At 42.1% G+C, this 23928-nt stretch overlaps 2 protein-coding genes across 2 annotated transcripts; both read right to left on the reverse strand.

Moving 5' to 3' along the window:
* Positions 1-7536: 7536 nt before the first annotated feature.
* LOC106597201 (uncharacterized) lies at positions 7537-19308 on the reverse strand. Its single transcript, XM_014188421.3, has one exon. The coding sequence runs from the start codon at positions 19268-19270 to the stop codon at positions 8192-8194; it is 11079 nt and encodes a 3692-aa protein (XP_014043896.3). The 5' UTR covers positions 19271-19308; the 3' UTR covers positions 7537-8191.
* On the reverse strand, positions 19290-23927 carry LOC123726614 (uncharacterized). Its single transcript, XM_045693759.2, has one exon. It carries the CDS (start codon positions 23925-23927, stop codon positions 19290-19292), a length of 4638 nt encoding a protein of 1545 aa, XP_045549715.2.
* Between the last annotated feature and the right edge of the window lies 1 nt (position 23928).

The following is a 23928-nucleotide window of genomic DNA, read 5'->3' on the forward strand; positions in this document are numbered from 1 at the left end:
TCCAGACATGGGGGTGCTTATTACATTCGATAATGCGAAGCACAAATTCACAGATAAGCTATAATGATGTGAGGGGAATGACAAAAGAAACAGAACACATTTATTAATGGTGTCTTTATTGGGTTATAGGCAAACAGTAATTTGACAAAAATGGTAAATAGGATCCAGGCACATGAGTGTGTAGCAAAAGCACAAAGAATGGCTGTGGGGTCTCCTGTACAATATTCAACTTCCCCTACTGTTTCCTTCGATGACCCTATTTGGGTAGAGAGAGCAGTGGCGGAAGAGGATGACTCACTTGACTGGATACAATTGTTACAGGAAATGGGGCTAGATAACTTGTCTAGCATACCATGAGATAGATAACTTGTCTAGCTGAAAGCATAGGCAGAGTTTAAAAGAGTATATAAGGAGATAGAATTCAATGGGAGAGTGTGACCAGATTTTAGAGACAGAGCTACTGCACTGCACGGCTAGCGAATTCTCTTAGAGCACCAATTGGAATCTTATTACGCTATACACGGAGATCTAAATAAGTGTAACTAGAACTGGTGGTCCCAGCGCGCACGACCCACGTGGAGTTCCACGTCTCCGGCAGCCTCTGGAACTGCCGGTCTGCGGCCAACAAGGCAGAGTTCATCTCAGCCTATGCTACCCTCCAGTCCCTCGACTTCTTGGCGCTGACGGAAACATGGATTACCACAGAAAACACTGCTTCTCCTACTGCTCTCTCCTCGTCTGACCACGTGTTCTCGCATACCCCGAGAGCATCTGGTCAGCGGGGTGGTGGCACTGGAATCCTCATCTCTCCCAAGTGGACATTCTCTCTTTCTCCCCTGACCCATCTGTCGATCTCCTCATTTGAATTCCATGCTGTCACAGTCACTAGCCCATTCAAACTTAACATCCTTATCATTTATCGCCCTCCAACACTACTCACTCTGCCCCTACTCAGATGGTATTGCGCCGTCGCAACCTTCGCTCTCTCTCTCCTGCTACTCTCTCCACTTCCATCATATCATCTCTTCCCTCTGCTCAAACCTTCTCCAACCAATCTCCTGATTCTGCTTCCTCAACCCTCCTCTCCTCCCTTTCTGCATCCTTTGACTCTCTATGTCCCCTATCCTCCCGGCCGGCTCGATCCTCCCCTCCTGCTCCGTGGCTTGACGACTCATTGCGAGCTCACAGAACAGGGCTCCGGGCAGCCGAGCGGAAATGGAGGAAAACTAGTCTCCCTGCGGACCTGGCATCTTTTCACTCCCTCCTCTCTACATTTTCTTCCTCTGTTTCTGCTGCTAAAGCCACTTTCTACCACTCTAAATTCCAAGCATCTGCCTCTAACCCTAGGAAGCTCTTTACCACCTTCTCCTCCCTCCTGAATCCTCCTCCCCTCCCCCCCCCCCCCTCCCTCTCTGCGGATGACTTCGTCAACCATTTTGAAAAGAAGGTTGACGACATTCGATCCTCGTTTGTTAAGTCAAACGACACCGCTGGTCCTGCTCACGTTGCCCTACCCTATGCTTTGACCTCTTTCTCCCCTCTCTCTCCAGATGAAATCTTGCGACTTGTGACGGCCGGCCGCCCAACAACCTGCCCGCTTGACCCTATCCCCTCCTCTCTTCTCCAGACCATTTCCAGAGACCTTCTCCCCTACCTCACCTCGCTCATCAACTCATCCTTGACCGCTGGCTACGTCCCTTCCGTCTTCAAGAGAGCGAGAGTTGCACCCCTTCTCAAAAAACCTACACTCGATCCCTCCGATGTCAACAACTACAGACCAGTATCCCTTCTTTCTTTTCTCTCCAAAACTCTTGAGCGTGCCGTCCTTGGCCAGCTCTCTTGCTATCTCTCTCAGAATGACCTTCTTGATCCAAATCAGTCAGGTTTCAAGACAGGCCATTCAACTGAGACCGCTCTTCTCTGTGTCGAGGAGGCTCTCCGCACTGCTAAAGCTAACTCTCTCTCCTCTGCTCTCATCCTTCTAGACCTATCTGCTGCCTTTGATACTGTGAACCATCAGATCCTCCTCTCCACCCTCTCCGAGTTGGGCATCTCTGGCGTGGCTCACTCTTGGATTGCGTCCTACCTGACAGGTCGCTCCTACCAGGTGGCGTGGCGAGAATCCGTCTCCGCACCACGTGCTCTCACCACTGGTGTCCCCCAGGGCTCAGTTCTAGGCCCTCTCCTATTCTCGCTATACACCAAGTCACTTGGCTCTGTCATATCCTCACATGGTCTCTCCTATCATTGCTACGCAGACGACACACAATTAATCTTCTCCTTTCCCCCTTCTGATAACCAGGTGGCGAATCGCATCTCTGCATGTCTGGCAGACATATCAGTGTGGATGACGGATCACCACCTCAAGCTGAACCTCGGCAAGACGGAGCTGCTCTTCCTCCCGGGGAAGGACTGCCCGTTCCATGATCTCGCCATCACGGTTGACAACTCCATTGTGTCCTCCTCCCAAATGCTAAGAGCCTTGGCGTGACCCTGGACAACACCCTGTCGTTCTCAGCTAACATCAAGGCGGTGACCCGATCCTGTAGGTTCATGCTCTACAACATTCGCAGAGTATGACCCTGCCTTACACAGGAAGCGGCGCAGGTCCTAATCCAGGCACTTGTCATCTCCCGTCTGGATTACTGCAACTCGCTGCTGGCGGGGCTCCCTGCCTGTGCCATTAAACCCTTACAACTCATCCAGAACGCCGCAGCCCGTCTGGTGTTCAACCTTCCCAAGTTCTCTCACGTTACCCCGCTCCTCCGCACACTCCACTGGCTTCCAGTTGAAGCTTGCATCTGCTACAAGACCATGGTGCTTGCCTACGGAGCTGTGAGGGGAACGGCACCTCCGTACCTTCAGGCTCTGATCAGTCCCTACACCCAAAGAAGGGCACTGCGTTCATCCACCTCTGGCCTGCTCGCCTCCCTACCTCTGCGGAAGCACAGTTCCCGCTCAGCCCAGTCAAAACTGTTCGCTGCTCTGGCACCCCAATGGTGGAACAAGCTCCCTCACGACGCCAGGACAGCGGAGTCAATCACCACCTTCCGGAGACACCTGAAACCCCACCTCTTTAAGGAATACCTGGGATAGGATAAAGTAATCCTTCTACCCACCCCCCCAAAAAGATATAGATGTACTATTGTAAAGTGGTTGTTCCACTGGATATCATAAGGTGAATGCACCAATTTGTAAGTCGCTCTGGATAAGAGCGTCTGCTAAATGACATAAATGTAAATGATATACCGAACGACTCTGATAGAAGGTGTAAGATTTCAACGAAAAGTCAAGTACAATCTAGGAACTCTGCACAAACTTAGCCCTGATACGGCTAGACTGAGTACCTTCCCTCACGTACTTGATACTAGTGAAACAACCTCAGAACGAGGTTGTTCTGGCCACTGTCTTGTAGTTGATCAATCCAAAGGTCTCAAAGTACACTTATCGACTCAAGGAAGTATAAGCGATAGCGTTCCACCCTAAGGAACATAGCCGACTAAAATAATTCATAGTACACTCTCCTGGATTGGACTCCTAATACCCTCTACTCGTGTCAACAAGGAACTGGTAAATATTCTTACACGTAGACATGCTGTAAACTGATATAGGAACAACAGGATAGGAATTATTTGTAAAAGTGTCTTAAACTGCTTATGTGATACAGATTTTTTAAATATTTTTTTAATGTATTTTTTATTTCACCTTTATTTAACCAGGTAGGCAAGTTGAGAACAAGTTCTCATTTACAACTTCGACCTGGCCAAGATAAAGCAAAGCAGTTTGACACATATAACAACACAGAGTTACACATTGAGTAAAACAAACATACAGTCAATAATACAGTAGAAAAACAAGTCTATATACAATGTGAGCAAATGAGGTGAGATAAGGGAGGTAAAGGCAATAAATAGGCCATGGTGGCGAAGTAAATACAATATAGTAATTAAAACACTGGAATGGTAGATTTGACAGTAGACGAGTGTGTAAAGTAGAAATACTGGGGTGCAAAGGAGCAAAATAAATAAATAAATACAGTAGGGGAAGAGGTAGTTGTTTGGGCTATTTATAGATGGGCTATGTACAGGTGCAGTGATCTGTGAGCTGCTCTGACAGCTGGTGCTTAAAGCTAGTGAGGGAGATAAGTGTTTCCAGTTTCAGAGATTTTTGTAGTTCGTTCCAGTCATTGGCAGCAGAGAACTGGAAGGAGAGGCGGCCAAAGGAGGAATTGTCTTTGGGGGTGACAAGTGAGATATACCTGCTGGAACGCGTGCTACGGGTGGGTGCAGCTATGGTGACCAGCGAGCAGAGATAAGGTGGGTCTTTACCTAGCAGGGTCTTATAGATGACCTGGAGCCAGTGGGTTTGGCGACGAGTATGAAGCGAGAGCCAGCCAACGAGAGCGTACAGGTCGCAGTGGTGGGTAGTATATGGGGCTTTGGTGACAAAACGGATGGCACTGTGATAGACTGCATCCAATTTGTTGAGTAGGGTGTTGGAGGCTATTTTGTAAATGACATCGCCAAAGTCGAGGATCGGTAAGATGGTCAGTTTTACGAGGGTATGTTTGGCAGCATGAATGAAAGATGCTGTGTTGTGAAATAGGAAGCCGATTCTAGATTACATTTTGGATTGGAGATGCTTAATGTGAGTCTAGAAGGAAAGTTTACGATCTAACCAGACACCTAGGTATTTGTAGTTGTCCACATATTCTAAGTCAGAACCGTCCAGAGTTGTGATGCTGGAGGGGCGGGCAGGTGCAGGCAGCGATCAGTTGAAGAGCATGCATTTAGTTTTACTTGTATTTAAGAGCAGTTGTAGGCCACGGAAGGAGAGTTGTATGGCATTGAAGCTCGTCTGGAGGGTTGTTAACACAGTGTCCAAAGATGGGCCAGAAGTATACAGAATGGTGTCGTCTGCGTAGAGGTGGATCAGAGACTCACCAGCAGCAAGAGCGACATCATTGATATATACAGAGAAGAGAGTCGGCCCAAGAATTGAACCCTGTGGCACCCCCATAGAGACTGCCAGAGGCCCGGACAACAGGCACTCAGATTTGACACACTGAACTCTGTCGGAGAAGTAGTTGGTGAACCAGTCGAGGCAATCATTTGAGAAACCAAGGCTGTTGAGTCTGCCGATGAGGATGTGGTGATTGACAGTCGAAAGCCTTGGCCAGGTCAATGAATACGGCTGCACAGTACTGTTTCTTATCTATGGCGGTTAAGATATCGAAAGAGAGGTTGAACAGGCTAGTAATAAGGGTTGCAACAATTTCGGCAGATAATTTTAGAAAGAAAGTGTCCAGATTGCCTAGCCCGGCTGATTTGTGGGGGTCCAGATTTTGCAGCTCTTTCAGAACATCAGCTGGCTGGATTTGATACAAGGAGAAATGGGGAAGGCTTGGGCGAGTTGCTGTGGGGGGTGCAGTGCTGTTGACCGGGGTAGGGGTGGCCAGGTGGAAAGCATGGCCAGCCATAGTAAAATGCTTATTGAAATTCTCAATTATAGTGGATTTATCGGTGCTGACAGAGTTTCCTATCCTCAGTGCAGTGCGCAGCTGGGAGGAGGTGCTCTTATTCTCCATAGACTTTACAATGTCCCAGAACTTTTTTGAGTTTGTGTTGCAGGAAGCAAATTTCTGCTTGAAAAAGCTAGCCTTGGCTTTTCTAACTGCCTGTGTATATTGGTTTCTAACTTCCCTAAAAAGTTGCATTTCACCGGGGCTGTTCGGTGCTAATGCAGAACGCCACAGGATGTTTTTGTGTTGGTTAAGGGCAGTCAGGTCTGGAGAGAACCAAGGGCTATATCTGTTCCTGGTTCTAAATTTCTTGAATGGGGCATGCTTATTTAAGATGGTGAGGAAGGCATTTAAAAAAATAACCAGGCATCCTCTACTGACGGGATGAGGTTGATATCCTTCCAGGATACCCCGGCAGGTCGGTTAGAAAGCCCTGCTCGCTGAAGTGTTTCAGGGAGCGTTTGATAGTGATGAGTGGAGGTCGTTTGACCGCTGACCCATTACGGATGCAGGCAATGAGGCAGTGATCGCTGAGATCTGGGTTGAAAACAGCAGAGGTGTATTGAGAGGGCAAGTTGGTTAGGATGATATCTATCAGGGTGCCCGTGTTTACGGCTTTGGAGTTGTACCTGGTAGGTTCATTGATCATTTGTGATGATTGAATACAAAATAAATACGCAACTTTGACACTTAATTGTTAAGCGCTTGCTAACTATAAATGACGACTCTGCAGTATCATTATTTAAACCAGGAAGTATAATACTCTGAATACTTAGATCTCCTACAAAGGAAGGAGAGGGACGCCCTCTACTGGAAACAGATGAGTCTATAATAGTAAGATATTAAAAGGGATAAAGAATCTAGCACAAAGGAACTACCACTAAAAATCTCTAACTCAGGAAGCACTAGTCTATCTGGTAGAATTGATGCTTTATACTCTAAGTCCCATACCCAGCAATAAACACGAGAGGACAAGGAATCGGACTAAGAGCACCAAGGACAGGTTCGGCTGACCCCTATCTCCAGTGATACCCACAGGAGTACAAATCTAAGGAACTAAGGTGATAAACCACCCTAGCTCTGCCCCCACCGCAACAAGTGATTGATGGATTTCCCAGGCATTGCAGCTGTGCTTTTCCACTGGAATATGAATGTTCCCTCCAATGTCAGAAATGTAATTTTTTTATTTGCATATTCTTGCACTTTTAATAGTGTCTGTCAAATTGTGAGTGAGAATTGCTTTTTATTCCTGCATCTCCCATCGGTCTTTGGGTCAAAATGATACTTGAGAGAATAATCTAGTTAAACCTATTCCTGAACTAAAAATAAAAAGTATGCATAGTCTCCATATCCTTTTTAGACCAGGAAACAGGCCCATAGTGCATTGATTCTTTTGACATGACATGAAGCTTTCGTAAAACTTCAAACTCAGCTCTCACAGACCACTGTTGTGGGGCAAGTGTGTATGCCCCACTGCCAAGTTCCTGTGCCAACTTTGAGTAACTTTCCTTGCCATTCACGACAAGGAACATAAGCAATTTCCTAAGCAATTTAAGCAATTTCCTGGGTAATGACTACTTTATTAGTGTCCCCTTTCAGCTGCCTCCGACAACAATGGTTTAGGTCTGCTGAGGCCAACCTAACCCTCTGTGTCTGGGTTACTGTCATAGCTGATTATTGACCCAACCTTGCAATGTAAATGCTTTTAAATTAGGACTGACTGAGTGAATCACAGACCTCACTGAAGTTCATAAAGGGAGCCATTACTCATATCAAAATAATCCAGTGTATTTTGTACTTCTTCAGTCACTACTAGTATCCATTACTGCACTGTAAATTCATCCCATATGAGAACATAATAACAAATGTTTGTTGTAATTGTGGATGTATAGAGAAAGAGATGCAGAAATAACCAAATCAAATACATTCGAATCACACGCTTATAAATGAATTACAAGGCTTTTACACTTACAAAGTACTGGCTTAAAGAACAACAACTGTCCCTGAGAAAAATATAGAATAGCGCTTTGTTTATTGCAAATTCCGTGTGTATAAAAATAAGAAAACTAAAAGTAATAGAAATAACTTGTTTTGACAAATTATTACGACAAATCTTGATGAGAGTCCATTCAGTATCCAGTGCACCTTTAACAAAAGCTGTAAAAAGATATAATAAATATATATTTCATTATAAAATATAATAAATAAATAAATAAAGGTACGTTTTGCTCTCTCTAGATGCAATATTCAGTGCAAACTTAGTTCATCATAATTGTAAATACATAGCACTGCAATACTGCACAACACTTACAACACTGCAATTTAGCCATATAAATCAGGTTGTTGCATATTGTAATCTCAACGATTTCATATCACTTGGGCATAGTAGAATACATATCATACATGATGTAACTGAATGAATAATAACTGATGGTGTTGTTTCACAATTCATATTACTCAACGAGATTTTTTTCACACAGTCTTTACATAGCAATTCATTTATTTTGAGCCCCACTGATATTGTTGTGAAGGCTGGCGATACTATTGCACACTAAATGCAACTATCTGGAAAAGCTATGAAAAAATAAATACACATTGAATTAAAGTTGTTTAACTTCATGTACTCTAAGCTTCTATTGAAGCACAATTTTGCTGACTTAAGAGTTGGGACTATACTATGTTCTCCTCCTCTTCTTCACACTCCCTTCCGCAGCAGTCACAACAGCGGCAGCAGCTACAGCAGTAGCGCCAAAGCCACCGTAGCAACCTGCTGAATGGAGAAGCTTCTGCTCCTACTACGCTCATCTGAGCATCCTCTATCACTGTGAGCTCCTCTGATTGACCCTGGAGCTCCAGTGATGAACTGGCGAATGTCATATCCACTGTGGTTTGCTCTGTTTCTTGACTTATTTCTGCCAGCATACTGTACTCCTCCATTGTTGATTCCTCCATCAACCACATTCTCTCTTCTTCTATGGTTAATACCATGTCTGAGGTTTGGATACCTTTGTCACTTGTCTTGAGTGTTTCCATCTCTTTTTCCATATTAACCTGCAGTCTCTCGATCTCTCGCAACATCTCCACTTTTAGCATCTCAAGCTCTTGGTCCTTCTCCCGAAGTTTCCTCCTGCCTCTGTCCCACTCTGTTTGCAGAGCTTGGCTGTCTCTCTCCAACTCTTCTTTCATCTTCTTTAGCTCTTCTTTCTCTCTTTGTATCCTTGTTCTCTGTACCAACTCATGTCTCTGAATCACTGCTAGTCTTTCCTCTAGATGTTCTTTCATCTCATGAACTCTGTGCTTAATCTTCTCAATCTCTTCTTTGTCTGCCTGAGCCTCTTGACGGATTTTCTCCAAAGGATCTCTCTTTGGGAGCCTTTCATCTGTTGTCTGATCCAACTCCACTTGCGTTGTAGTTGTCTTCTGTCCGAGGTTGTTCTCAGTTTCTTCTCTGAGTTGAGTGGAATCTTTGATCTGTCTCTGGATCTCAGTGGAATCTTCGACCTGTCTCTGGATCTCAGTGGAATCTTTGACCTGTCTCTGGATCTCACTGGAATCTTCGACCTGTCTCTGGATCTCACTGGAATCTTCGACCTGTCTCTGGATCTCACTGGAATCTTTGATCTGTCTGTGCATCTCAGTCTCCACCAGTTCTTTTTTGGCTGTCTGTGTCTCAGCTCTGATCTGTTGCAGCTCCTTCTTCTGTCTCTCTATTTCCACCATGTTGTTTTCAATCTCTTTTCTCTGTTTGTCTATTTCAACCATCAGTAGTGCAAGCTCACCCTCCTCATCCTTATTCTTCAGCTGTCCTACTTCCTCAATTTCTTGCGTTTGTGTCACAGCATTTATATAGCTCCTTTTGTCTTTATACTCAGTTTTGCTTACATCTTTTTCTGTTTCTTGCTTTACCAGTTTGACTTCCTCCATGTCTCCACTTTCTTGTTTTGTCTCTGCTGTATGTGTTATTTCTTTCTTCTTGTCCATCTCTCTACTGCCTACTGCCATTATATTGTTTTCTCCTGAGCTAAGAGTGTCTGTCTCTGCAGAAGACAGCTCCAGGTGTTCCATTTTCCTCCCCTCCTCTTCTTTATGTTGAGTAATCCAGTAACCTTCTGTATCCTTTTCTCTCTGGAACTCAACCCTTATCTTTTCCAATTGATCCCTCTCACTCTTTAATATGTCATGCTTATTTTGTATGTCATTCATAACCTCATCCAGCACTTCTCTCTCCACCTGTAACTTTTGCCTCAAGCTTTCTATTTCCTCCTCATGCTGGTTTAGTAGTAACTGTCTTTGTTCCAACTCATACTTCCCCCAATCTGTCACATTCTTGCTTTTATTTCTGTCTTCCATGTGTTTTTGTATGTCAGCTCTCATTTGTTCTAGATCATCTCTGTCCTTCTTGATTGAGTCCATCGTTTCTTCCTTTGTCTGAAGTGTCTCAACCTCGCTTTGTTCGGGTTCATCCTTTATTTTTTCTGTCTGTGTTGTATCTGAGATGAAGACGACTTCAAAACTCGGTTTCTGATTGCTGTCTTCTCTTTCCTCCAGCTGAGGCACCTCCATCATTGCTGCACCCTTTCTTTTGTCAATTTCCTCCTTCGGTCTTTCTATTTTAGCTGTCATGTGTTCCAACTCATCCATCTCAGACCTTGTCTTTTCCAGTTCATCTCTCTCTCTTTCCACCAAGTCCATATTGTTCATCATCTCTTGTCTCTGTCTTTCCATATCAGTCTTAAATTGCTCAAGAGTGTCCTTCTCATCCTTTAAGACGGTTGTAATTTGTTCAATTTCGCATCTTTGCTGTGTAATCTTAGACTTCATTTGTTGCAGGTCATCCTTCTCCCTTTCAATCATGGCCTTGTTAGAGTCTATTTCTTCTCTCTCACTTTTCATCTTAACATTCATCAGCTCTAAATATGCCTTCTTTTGCTCCATCTCCTCAATGATTCTCACATTGTCCTCCATTTGCTTTTGTATTTGGATAGCCATTTCCTCTGTACCCTCTTTCTCCATGGTTTCCTCCACAACGTTCTCCAGATCTTCCAACACTCTCTGGGAATCTATGTTAACCCGTTCTAACCCATCCTTCTCCCTCTCTGTCTTCTCTTTTATGCCCTTAGTTTCCTCCTTTCTTTCTGTTTCTTTCAGGCATTCAAGTTCTTCTCTGTCGTGTTTCAGAGTTTCCATCAGGTTGTCTTCCATTTGAGCTTTCTGTTCCTCTATTTCAGCCTTTATCCTCATCACATCCTCCTTCTCCCTCTTTGTCATTTCAATGATGGCTTCCACCTCCTCCGTTTGTTTTTGCATGCCAGCAAGCTTCTCTTCCAGTTCATTCTTTTCCATGATTATAGCATTTTGTGTTTTGTCCATCTGTTCTTTTTGTCTGTCGATGTCCATTTGAATGTTTTCCAACTCTTCTTTTTTGACATTTAACTCTTCCATTTGGGTTGCAATGTCATCTCTCTGTAGTTGTATTTCAGCATTAATCTGCTCTAAATTTTCTTTCATCTTCCCAATATTCTCTTTCATACTCTGCTCTTCCTCTTTCAGTGAAGCCATCAGATTTTTCATTCCATCTTCTTCTCCTTCTAACTCAACCCTTCTTTGTTCCAGCTGACTAATATCAATTTCTATCATGTCCTTGGTGTTATCCAATTCTTGTATTTCTTTTTCCATCTTCATCTTAATTTGTTCCAAGTCACGTTTCTCCTTTGATATCATGTCCTTCAGGTTGAATGTTTCTTGTTTCTCTGTCTTTATCTCAGCTTTCAACATTTCCAGTTCAGCGTTCTTTGTCTTGCTATCCTCAATATCATGCTCAATTTCCTCCTTGTCCTTCTGAATTTGAACAGCCCTGTCCTTAACATTCTCCTTTTCCCTCTTTGTCTCTTCCATGAGGTTGTCTAGATTCTCTGACCGTTTCTGTAAATCATTCTTGATCTTTTCAATCTCATCCTTCTCATCCTGTATCTTTAGTTTGTTCTCCTCTATTTCCTGTCTTTGTTTTACTATTTCAGACTTCATGGATGCCAACTCATCCCTCTCTATCATTGTCAGCCTGTTGGTTTGTTCCAGGTCCTCTTTATCTATGCCATGACCTTCAACTTCTTCCATGTCCCTTTTGAGCTGTTCCTCCAAGCTGTCTTCCATGGGCTCTGTCTGTGTTTGTACTTCAGCCATTATTACATCTTTCTTCACAATAGCTGTTGGTTCCATGATTTTACCCACCTCTTCCCTTTGTTTTTGCAAGGCAGCAGTCCTCTCGTCCAGTTGATTCTTTTCCACAAATATATATTTTTTAATCTCATCATGTTCTACTTTCTGTCTGTCTAGATCAGCTTGGATGTTTTCCAAGTCTGATTTTTTTACATTTATCTCCGCCATTTGGGCTGCAATGTCCTCTCGCTGTAATTGTATTTCAGCATTGATCTGCTCTTGGTTGTCTTTCATCTTCTCGATATCCTCCCTCATTCTTTGCTCTTCTTCTTTCAATTCATAAATCCACTGTTCATCCTCAAACTTTCTTCGTTCTAGCTTACCAACATCTGTTTCTAATGTTCCCTTGCTTTTATCCATTTTCTCTCTCTCTCTTTCCAATTCAAGCCCAATTTGTTTCAGATTGTTTTTCTCGCTTGATACCATGTCCTTGATGTTTTGTGTTTCTTCTTTTCCTTTCTCTATCTCAGCTTTAATTAATTTCAATTCATCTTTCTTTGTCTTGATATCCTCAATAACACTTTTAATTTCCTCCTTTTGCTTCTGGGTTTGGACAGTCATGTCCTCAATAGTCTCCTTCTCCATCTTTGTCTCCTCAATTAGATTGTCTAGAAGTTTTGATCGTTTTTGTAACTTTATCTTAATCTGTTCCAGCTCATACTTTTCATCTTGCATCTTTTGTTTCTCTTGTTCCATTTCCTCCCTCTTGTTTTGCATGTCCTCTTTCTGTCTGTTGATACTTGTCATGGTGTTCTCCAACTCTTTCTTTTTGACATTCAGCTCTTCCATTTTACTTTCAATGTCCTCTCTCTTCAGCTGCATTTCAGCATCAATCTGCTCCAGATTGCTTTTCATCTTCTTGATAACCTCCCTCATTTGTTGTTCTTCTTCTTTCAGTTTTCTCTCTGTTACAACCTTTGTCGCTTCCAGCCTTTCCATATCGATTGCTATCTTGATCTTGGTATTATCAATTTCTTCTCTTTCTCTTTCCATCTCAATCTTCATTTGTTCCAGATACTTTTGATCCTTTAATACAATGTCCTTGATATTCTCTGTTTCTTCCTTCTCTACCTCCACTTTTGTAAATTCCAGTACTTGTCTTCTTATCTCGGGTTCTACCATTACACTTTGAATTTCCTCCTTTTCCTTCTGGAATTGGACAGCCATGCCCTCAACATTCTCCTTTTTGCTCTTCATCTGTAAATCAGCCTTGATCTGTTCCAGCCCATCCTTTTCATCTTGTATATTTTGTTTCTCTTCTTCTATTTCCTTTCTCTGGTTTTGTATTTCCTCCTTTTCTCTGTAAATATCGGTCAACATGTTTTCCAGCTCTCTCTTTTTGACATCCAACTCTTCCATTTTACTTTCAATATCATCTCTCTTCAGCTGTATTTCAGTATCTAGGTTTTCTTTCATCTTCCTGATATCCTCCCTCATTCTTTGGTCTTCCTCCTTCAATTCAGCAATCAGTTTTTCAGATTGATATTTTCCATTCTCTACCTCAGCCTTTCTATTTTCCAGCTCATACATATCCATTTCAATTTTGTCCTTGGTGATATCAATTTCTTCCTTCTCTCTTTCAATCTCAATCGTCATTTGTTCTAGTTTGTCTTTTTCCTTAGAGATCATTTCCTTGATGTTTTCTGTTTCTTGCTTCTCTACTTCAGCCGTTGCTTTCATCAATTCCAGATCAGCTTTCCTTGTCTTGATATCCTCAACAATACTTTCAACTTCCTCCCTTTCCTTCTGAATCTGAAAAGCCATACTTTCAATGTTCTCCTTCTTCCTCATTGTCTCCTCAATGAGGTTTTCCAGATTATCTGATCGTGTTTGTAACTCCATCTTGATCTGTTCCAGTTCATCCTTTTCATCTTGCATCTTTTGTTTGTCTTGTTGTATTTCTTCCCTTTGATTTTGTGTTTCCTCTTTTTTTCTGTTGATATCTGTCATAGCCTTATTCATCTCAGCCTGTTTTACATTCAGCTCCTCCATCTTGCTTTCAATGTCTTCTTTCTGTAGTTGTATTCCTGTCTGGATCTGTTCCAGGTTCTCCTTCATCTTGCAGATTTCCTCCTTCACTCTTTGCTTTTCCTCTTTCAGTTCAGCCATCCAACTTTCTGCTTCATATTTTCTATTCTCTATCTCAGCTTTTCTCTGTTCCAGCTCATTCATATCAACTGCAATATTGTCCTTAGTGTTATTCATTTCTTCTCTCTCTCTTTCCATCTCAATCTTCATTTGTTTAAGATCATTCTTTTGCTTTGATAGCACATCCTTGACATTTTCAGTCTTTGATTTCTCTTTCTCTAGTTCAGCTTTCATCAATTCCAGTTCCTCTCTCTGTCTGTTGTTGTTGACTGTCAAGTTTTCAATGTCCTCTTTTTCTTTCTGGATTTGGACAGTCATGTCATTAACATTCTCTTTCTCCCTCTTTGTCTCGTCCATTATGTTGTCTAGATGTTCAGATCGTGTCTCTAACGCCATCTTGATCTGTTCCAGTTCACTTTTCTCCTTTGTTACCATGTCCTTGATGTTTTCTGTTTCTTGTTTCTCTTTATCCACCTCAGTTTTCATGAATTCCAGTTTCTCTGTCCGTTTGTTGTTCTCTTCGACAACACTTTCAATTTCCTTCCTTTCCTTCTGGACTTGAATAGCCATTATCTCAGCATCCTCTTTCTCCCTCTTTGTTTTCTCAAAAAGAGTTTCTAGATTTTCTGATCGTGTCTCTATCTCCATCTTCATCCTTTCCAGATCATCCTTTTCCTTTATCATCTGTTGTTTGTTTTGTTCAATTTGCTGTCTTTGGTATTGCATGTCCTCTTTTTGTCTGTCAATATCTGTCATAGCATTTTCCAACTCAGCCTTTTGGACATTCAGCTCCACCATCTTGCTTTCAATGTCTTCTCTCTGTGGTTGTATTCCAGCTTTGATCTGCTCTAGACTGTCTTTCATCGTGCACATTTCTTTCTTCATACTTTGCTCTTCCTCTTTCAGTTCAGCCATCAGCCTTTCTGCTTCATATTTTCCATTCTCGATCTCAGCTTTTCTCTGTTCCAGCTCATCCATCTCCTTCACCATCTTGCCCTTGGTGATATCAATTTCTTCCCTCTCTCTTTCAATTTCAATCTTCATTTTTTCGATGTTGTCCTTTTCTTTTGAGATCATTTCCATGATATTTTCTGTTTCTCGTTTCTTTGTCTCAATCTCCGTTTTCATCACTTCCCAATTAGATTCTTTTCTCTTGAAATCCTCAATAACACTTTTCATTTCCTCCCTTTCCATCTGGATTTGTTTTATTTCTTCCAACTGTCCCTGGGTTTCAGACTTCATCAGCTCAAACTCATCTCTTTCTTTCATGGTCAATCCCTTCTTTCTCTCAAAGGCTTCTTTTTCCTTCTGTATCTCCTCCTTTACATCTTCAAGTTGTTGTCTTTCCCTCGTGAGCTTTTCCTTCCAGTCTTTTTCCATAGGCTCGGTCTGTGCTTCTGCTTCAACCTTCAAGCTCGTCAAGTCTTCCCTTTGTCTTTTCATCAGTTCAAGACTGATATCCAATTCCTCTTTCTCCTTACTGATCTTATCTCGCCTCTCTTCCAACTGATCTTTCTCTTTCAGTACTTCATCCTTCCTGTCCTTCACTTCCTTCTTCTCTCTATCTAGTTCTTCACGCATTTTTTCCAACTCAAGCAATTTTGCATTCAGCTGGTCCTTTTCACTGTCAATTTCATCTCTAAGTCTTTTGATTTCATGACTTTCCTGCTTCAAGTTGTCCATCTTCCTTCCTATTTCTTCCCGCATTCTATCCTCTTCATCTTTGAGTCTAGCCATCTTGTTTTCCATGTTCTCCTTTTCTCTCACCATTTCTGCCTCTTTCAATCTCAGTTCACCCATTGAGCTTTCTATCATTTCCTTGTCATTATCCATCTCTAGCAACTGTTTTTTCATGTCCGTCGTCATTTGTTCCAGATGTTCTTTCTCTTTCCTTTGGTCTTCCATGTGATATTCTGTCTCCTCTCTCTGTCGCTGTGTCTCATTCCTCATTTGTTCCAGCTCCTCTCTCTCCTTTGTTAGCACATCCCGACTTTCTTCGAGGTCTTGTTTCTCTCTTTCAATCTTGACATTCATGAGTTCCAGTTCGTTCTGCTTTTGTTTGATCTTTTCCATGAAACCCACCATTTCTTCTCTTTGTTTTTGAGTTTGGATAGCCAGTTCTTCAACCTTCCCCCTCTCCCGTCTTGTGTCATCCATGACCTGATTTATGTTTTCAGATCGCCTTTCTAACTCAGCTTTGATCTGATCCAGCTTTTCCTTCTCCACACGAATGTCTTGTTTGTTTTGTTCTATTTCCTCCAATTGTCCCTGGGTTTCAGACTTCATCAGCTCAAACTCATCTCTTTCTTTCATGGTCAATCCCTTCTTTCTCTCAAAGGCTTCTTTTTCCTTCTGTATCTCCTCCTTTACATCTTCAAGTTGTTGTCTTTCCCTCGTGAGCTTTTCCTTCCAGTCTTTTTCCATAGGCTCGGTCTGTGCTTCTGCTTCAGCCTTCAAGCTCGTCAAGTCTTCCCTTTGTCTTTTCATCAGTTCAAGACTGATATCCAATTCCTCTTTCTCCTTACTGATCTTATCTTGCCTCTCTTCCAACTGATCTTTCTCTTTCAGTACTTCATCCTTCCTGTCTTTCACTTCCTTCTTCTCTCTATCTAGTTCTTCACGCATTTTTTCCAACTCAAGCAATTTTGCATTCAGCTGGTCCTTTTCACTGTCAATTTCATCTCTAAGTCTTTTGATTTCATGACTTTCCTGCTTCAAGTTGTCCATCTTCCTTCCTATTTCTTCCCGCATTCTATCCTCTTCATCTTTGAGTCTAGCCATCTTGTTTTCCATGTTCTCCTTTTCTCTCACCATTTCTGCCTCTTTCAATCTCAGTTCACCTATTGAGCTTTCTATCATTTCCTTGTCATTATGCATCTCTAGCAACTGTTTTTTCATGTCCGTCGTCATTTGTTCCAGATGTTCTTTCTCTTTCCTTTGGTCTTCCATGTGAGATTCTGTCTCCTCTCTCTGTCGCTGTGTCTCATTCCTCATTTGTTCCAGCTCCTCTCTCTCCTTTGTTAGCACATCCCGACTTTCTTCGAGGTCTTGTTTCTCTCTTTCAATCTTGACATTCATGAGTTCCAGTTCGTTCTGCTTTTGTTTGATCTTTTCCATGAAACCCACCATTTCTTCTCTTTGTTTTTGAGTTTGGATAGCCAGTTCTTCAACCTTCCCCCTCTCCCGTCTTGTCTCATCCATGACCTGATTTATGTTTTCAGATCGCCTTTCTAACTCAGCTTTGATCTGATCCAGCTTTTCCTTCTCCACACGAATGTCTTGTTTGTTTTGTTCTATTTCCTCCATTTGTCCCTGGGTTTCAGACTTCATCAGCTCAAACTCATCTCTTTCTTTCATGGTCAATCCCTTCTTTCTCTCAAAGGCTTCTTTTTCCTTCTGTATCTCCTCCTTTACATCTTCAAGTTGTTGTCTTTCCCTCGTGAGGTTTTCCTTCCAGTCTTTTTCCATAGGCTCGGTCTGTGCTTCTGCTTCAGCCTTCAAGCTCGTCAAGTCTTCCCTTTGTCTTTTCATCAGTTCAAGACTGATATCCAATTCCTCTTTCTCCTTACTGATCTTACCTCGCCTCTCTTCCAACTGATCTCTCTCTTTCAGTATTTCATCCTTCCTGTCTTTCACTTCCTTCTTCTCTCTATCTAGTTCTTCACGCATTTTTTCCAACTCAAGCAATTTTGCATTCAGCTGGTCCTTTTCACTGTCAATTTCATCTCTAAGTCTTTTGATTTCATGACTTTCCTGCTTCAAGTTGTCCATCTTCCTTCCTATTTCTTCCCGCATTCTATCCTCTTCATCTTTGAGTCTAGCCATCTTGTTTTCCATGTTCTCCTTTTCTCTCACCATTTCTGCCTCTTTCAATCTCAGTTCACCTATTGAGCTTTCTATCATTTCCTTGTCATTATGCATCTCTAGCAACTGTTTTTTCATGTCCGTCGTCATTTGTTCCAGATGTTCTTTCTCTTTCCTTTGGTCTTCCATGTGAGATTCTGTCTCCTCTCTCTGTCGCTGTGTCTCATTCCTCATTTGTTCCAGCTCCTCTCTCTCCTTTGTTAGCACATCCCGACTTTCTTCGAGGTCTTGTTTCTCTCTTTCAATCTTGACATTCATGAGTTCCAGTTCGTTCTGCTTTTGTTTGATCTTTTCCATGAAACCCACCATTTCTTCTCTTTGTTTTTGAGTTTGGATAGCCAGTTCTTCAACCTTCCCCCTCTCCCGTCTTGTCTCATCCATGACCTGATTTATGTTTTCAGATCGCCTTTCTAACTCAGCTTTGATCTGATCCAGCTTTTCCTTCTCCACACGAATGTCTTGTTTGTTTTGTTCTATTTCCTCCATTTGTCCCTGGGTTTCAGACTTCATCAGCTCAAACTCATCTCTTTCTTTCATGGTCAATCCCTTCTTTCTCTCAAAGGCTTCTTTTTCCTTCTGATTCTCCTCCTTTACATCTTCAAGTTGTTGTCTTTCCCTCGTGAGGTTTTCCTTCCAGTCTTTTTCCATAGGCTCGGTCTGTGCTTCTGCTTCAGCCTTCAAGCTCGTCAAGTCTTCCCTTTGTCTTTTCATCAGTTCAAGACTGATATCCAATTCCTCTTTCTCCTTACTGATCTTACCTCGCCTCTCTTCCAACTGATCTCTCTCTTTCAGTATTTCATCCTTCCTGTCTTTCACTTCCTTCTTCTCTCTATCTAGTTCTTCACGCATTTTTTCCAACTCAAGCAATTTTGCATTCAGCTGGTCCTTTTCACTGTCAATTTCATCTCTAAGTCTTTTGATTTCATGACTTTCCTGCCTCAAGTTGTCCATCTTCCTTCCTATTTCTTCCCGCATTCTATCCTCTTCATCTTTGAGTCTAGCCATCTTGTTTTCCATGTTCTCCTTTTCTCTCACCATTTCTGCCTCTTTCAATCTCAGTTCACCTATTGAGCTTTCTATCATTTCCTTGTCATTATCCATCTCTAGCAACTGTTTTTTCATGTCCGTCGTCATTTGTTCCAGATGTTCTTTCTCTTTCCTTTGGTCTTCCATGTGAGATTCTGTCTCCTCTCTCTGTCGCTGTGTCTCATTCCTCATTTGTTCCAGCTCCTCTCTCTCCTTTGTTAGCACATCCCGACTTTCTTCGAGGTCTTGTTTCTCTCTTTCAATCTTGACATTCATGAGTTCCAGTTCGTTCTGCTTTTGTTTGATCTTTTCCATGAAACCCACCATTTCTTCTCTTTGTTTTTGAGTTTGGATAGCCAGTTCTTCAACCTTCCCCCTCTCCCGTCTTGTCTCATCCATGACCTGATTTATGTTTTCAGATCGCCTTTCTAACTCAGCTTTGATCTGATCCAGCTTTTCCTTCTCCACACGAATGTCTTGTTTGTTTTGTTCTATTTCCTCCATTTGTCCCTGGGTTTCAGACTTCATCAGCTCAAACTCATCTCTTTCTTTCATGGTCAATCCCTTCTTTCTCTCAAAGGCTTCTTTTTCCTTCTGTATTCTCCTCCTTTACATCTTCAAGTTGTTGTCTTTCCCTCGTGAGCTTTTCCTTCCAGTCTTTTTCCATAGGCTCGGTCTGTGCTTCTGCTTCAGCCTTCAAGCTCGTCAAGTCTTCCCTTTGTCTTTTCATCAGTTCAAGACTGATATCCAATTCCTCTTTCTCCTTACTGATCTTACCTCGCCTCTCTTCCAACTGATCTCTCTCTTTCAGTATTTCATCCTTCCTGTCTTTCACTTCCTTCTTCTCTCTATCTAGTTCTTCACGCATTTTTTCCAACTCAAGCAATTTTGCATTCAGCTGGTCCTTTTCACTGTCAATTTCATCTCTAAGTCTTTTGATTTCATGACTTTCCTGCCTCAAGTTGTCCATCTTCCTTCCTATTTCTTCCCGCATTCTATCCTCTTCATCTTTGAGTCTAGCCATCTTGTTTTCCATGTTCTCCTTTTCTCTCACCATTTCTGCCTCTTTCAATCTCAGTTCACCTATTGAGCTTTCTATCATTTCCTTGTCATTATCCATCTCTAGCAACTGTTTTTTCATGTCCGTCGTCATTTGTTCCAGATGTTCTTTCTCTTTCCTTTGGTCTTCCATGTGAGATTCTGTCTCCTCTCTCTGTCGCTGTGTCTCATTCCTCATTTGTTCCAGCTCCTCTCTCTCCTTTGTTAGCACATCCCGACTTTCTTCGAGGTCTTGTTTCTCTCTTTCAATCTTGACATTCATGAGTTCCAGTTCGTTCTGCTTTTGGTTGTTCTTTTCCATGAAACCCACCATTTCTTCTCTTTGTTTTTGAGTTTGGATAGCCAGTTCTTCAACCTTCCCCCTCTCCCGTCTTGTCTCATCCATGACCTGATTTATGTTTTCAGATCGCCTTTCTAACTCAGCTTTGATCTGATCCAGCTTTTCCTTCTCCACACGAATGTCTTGTTTGCTTTGTTCTATTTCCACCAATTGACCCTGGGTTTCAGACTTCATCAGCTCAAACACATCTCTTTCTTTCATGGTCAATCCCTTCTTTCTCTCAAAGGCTTCTTTTTCCTTCTGTATCTCCTCCTTTACATCTTCAAGTTGTTGTCTTTCCCTCGTGAGCTTTTCCTTCCAGTCTTTTTCCATAGGCTCGGTCTGTGCTTCTGCTTCAGCCTTCAAGCTCGTCAAGTCTTCCCTTTGTCTTTTCATCAGTTCAAGACTGATATCCAATTCCTCTTTCTCCTTACTGATCTTATCTTGCCTCTCTTCCAACTGATCTTTCTCTTTCAGTACTTCATCCTTCCTGTCTTTCACTTCCTTCTTCTCTCTATCTAGTTCTTCACGCATTTTTTCCAACTCAAGCAATTTTGCATTCAGCTGGTCCTTTTCACTGTCAGTTTCATTTCGAAGTCTTTTGATTTCATGACTTTCCTGCTTCAAGTTGTCCATCTTCCTTCCTATTTCTTCCCGCATTCTATCCTCTTCGTCTTTGAGTCTAGCCATCTTATTTTCCATGTTCTCCTTTTCTCTCACCATTTCTGCCTCTTTCAATCTCAGTTCACCCATTGAGCTTTCTATCATTTCCTTGTCATGATCCATCTCTAGCAACTGTTTTTTCATGTCCGTCGTCATTTGTTCCAGATGTTCTTTCTCTTTCCTTTGGTCTTCCATGTGAGATTCTGTCTCCTCTCTCTGTCGCTGTGTCTCATTCCTCATTTGTTCCAGCTCCTCTCTCTCCTTTGTTAGCACATCCCGACTTTCTTCGATGTCTTGTTTCTCTCTTTCAATCTTGTCATTCATGAGTTCCAGTTCATTCTGCTTTTGTTTGTTATTTTCCATGAAACCCACCATTTCTTCTCTTTGTTTTTGAGTTTGGATAGCCAGTTCTTCAACCTTCCCCCTCTCCCGTCTTGTCTCATCCATGACCTGATTTATGTTTTCAGATCGCCTTTCTAACTCAGCTTTGATCTGATCCAGCTTTTCCTTCTCCACACGAATGTCTTGTTTGTTTTGTTCTATTTCCTCCAATTGTCCCTGGGTTTCAGACTTCATCAGCTCAAACTCATCTCTTTCTTTCATGGTCAATCCCGTCTTTCTCTCAAAGGCTTCTTTTTCCTTCTGTATCTCCTCCTTTACATCTTCAAGTTGTTGTCTTTCCCTCGTGAGCTTTTCCTTCCAGTCTTTTTCCATAGGCTCGGTCTTTGCTTCTGCTTCAGCCTTCAAGCTCGTCAAGTCTTCCCTTTGTCTTTTCATCAGTTCAAGACTGATATCCAATTCCTCTTTCTCCTTACTGATCTTATCTCGCCTCTCTTCCAACTGATCTTTCTCTTTCAGTACTTCATCCTTCCTGTCTTTCACTTCCTTCTTCTCTCTATCTAGTTCTTCACGCATTTTTTCCAACTCAAGCAATTTTGTATTCAGCTGGTCCTTTTCACTGTCAATTTCATCTCTAAGTCTTTTGATTTCATGACTTTCCTGCTTCAAGTTGTCCACCTTCCTTCCTATTTCTTCCCGCATTCTATCCTCTTCGTCTTTGAGTCTAGCCATCTTGTTTTCCATGTTCTCCTTTTCTCTCACCATTTCTGCCTCTTTCAATCTCAGTTCACCCATTGAGCTTTCTATCATTTCCTTGTCATTATCCATCTCTAGCAACTGTTTTTTCATGTCCGTCGTCATTTGTTCCAGATGTTCTTTCTCTTTCCTTTGGTCTTCCATGTGAGATTCTGTCTCCTCTCTCTGTCGCTGTGTCTCATTCCTCATTTGTTCCAGCTCCTCTCTCTCCTTTGTTAGCACATCCCGACTTTCTTCGATGTCTTGTTTCTCTCTTTCAATCTTGTTATTCATGAGTTCCAGTTCGTTCTGCTTTTGGTTGTTCTTTTCCATGAAACCCACCATTTCTTCTCTTTGTTTTTGAGTTTGGATAGCCAGTTCTTCAACCTTCCCCCTCTCCCGTCTTGTCTCATCCATGACCTGATTTATGTTTTCAGATCGTCTTTCTAACTCAGCTTTGATCTGATCCAGCTTTTCCTTCTCCACACGAATGTCTTGTTTGCTTTGTTCTATTTCCACCATTTGACCCTGGGTTTCAGACTTCATCAGCTCAAACTCATCTCTTTCTTTCATGGTCAATCCCTTCTTTCTCTCAAAGGCTTCTTTTTCCTTCTGTATCTCCTCCTTTACATCTTCAAGTTGTTGTCTTTCCCTCGTGAGCTTTTCCTTCCAGTCTTTTTCCATAGGATCGGTCTGTGCTTCTGCTTCAGCCTTCAAGCTCGTCAAGTCTTCCCTTTGTCTTTTCATCAGTTCAAGACTGATATCCAATTCCTCTTTCTCCTTACTGATCTTATCTTGCCTCTCTTCCAACTGATCTTTCTCTTTCAGTACTTCATCCTTCCTGTCTTTCACTTCCTTCTTCTCTCTATCTAGTTCTTCACGCATTTTTTCCAACTCAAGCAATTTTGCATTCAGCTGGTCCTTTTCACTGTCAATTTCATCTCTAAGTCTTTTGATTTCATGACTTTCCTGCTTCAAGTTGTCCACCTTCCTTCCTATTTCTTCCCGCATTCTATCCTCTTCGTCTTTGAGTCTAGCCATCTTGTTTTCCATGTTCTCCTTTTCTCTCACCATTTCTGCCTCTTTCAATCTCAGTTCACCTATTGAGCTTTCTATCATTTCCTTGTCATTATCCATCTCTAGGAACTGTTTTTTCATGTCCGTCGTCATTTGTTCCAGATGTTCTTTCTCTTTCCTTTGGTCTTCCATGTGAGATTCTGTCTCCTCTCTCTGTCGCTGTGTCTCATTCCTCATTTGTTCCAGCTCCTCTCTCTCCTTTGTTAGCACATCCCGACTTTCTTCGATGTCTTGTTTCTCTCTTTCAATCTTGTCATTCATGAGTTCCAGTTCGTTCTGCTTTTGTTTGATCTTTTCCATGAAACCCACCATTTCTTCTCTTTGTTTTTGAGTTTGGATAGCCAGTTCTTCAACCTTCCCCCTCTCCCGTCTTGTCTCATCCATGACCTGATTTATGTTTTCAGATCGTCTTTCTAACTCAGCTTTGATCTGATCCAGCTTTTCCTTCTCCACACGAATGTCTTGTTTGTTTTGTTCTATTTCCTCCAATTGACCCTGGGTTTCAGACTTCATCAGCTCAAACTCATCTCTTTCTTTCATGGTCAATCCCGTCTTTCTCTCAAAGGCTTCTTTTTCCTTCTGTATCTCCTCCTTTACATCTTCAAGTTGTTGTCTTTCCCTCGTGAGCTTTTCCTTCCAGTCTTTTTCCATAGGCTCGGTCTGTGCTTCTGCTTCAGCCTTCAAGCTCGTCAAGTCTTCCCTTTGTCTTTTCATCAGTTCAAGACTGATATCCAATTCCTCTTTCTCCTTACTGATCTTATCTTGCCTCTCTTCCAACTGATCTTTCTCTTTCAGTACTTCATCCTTCCTGTCTTTCACTTCCTTCTTCTCTCTATCTAGTTCTTCACGCATTTTTTCCAACTCAAGCAATTTTGCATTCAGCTGGTCCTTTTCACTGTCAATTTCATCTCTAAGTCTTTTGATTTCATGACTTTCCTGCTTCAAGTTGTCCACCTTCCTTCCTATTTCTTCCCGCATTCTATCCTCTTCGTCTTTGAGTCTAGCCATCTTGTTTTCCATG

This window comes from Salmo salar, chromosome 14, assembly GCF_965601325.2.
Source record: "Salmo salar chromosome 14, fSalSal1, whole genome shotgun sequence".
Lineage (NCBI taxonomy): Eukaryota > Metazoa > Chordata > Actinopteri > Salmoniformes > Salmonidae > Salmo > Salmo salar.

Excerpts from the sequence above, each read along its gene's own strand:
- LOC123726614 (XM_045693759.2), bottom strand. The coding sequence starts at position 23,927 with ATGGAAAACAAGATGGCTAGACTCAAAGACGAAGAGGATAGAATGCGG.
- LOC106597201 (XM_014188421.3), bottom strand. The coding sequence starts at position 19,270 with ATGAAAGAAAGAGATGAGTTTGAGCTGATGAAGTCTGAAACCCAGGGA.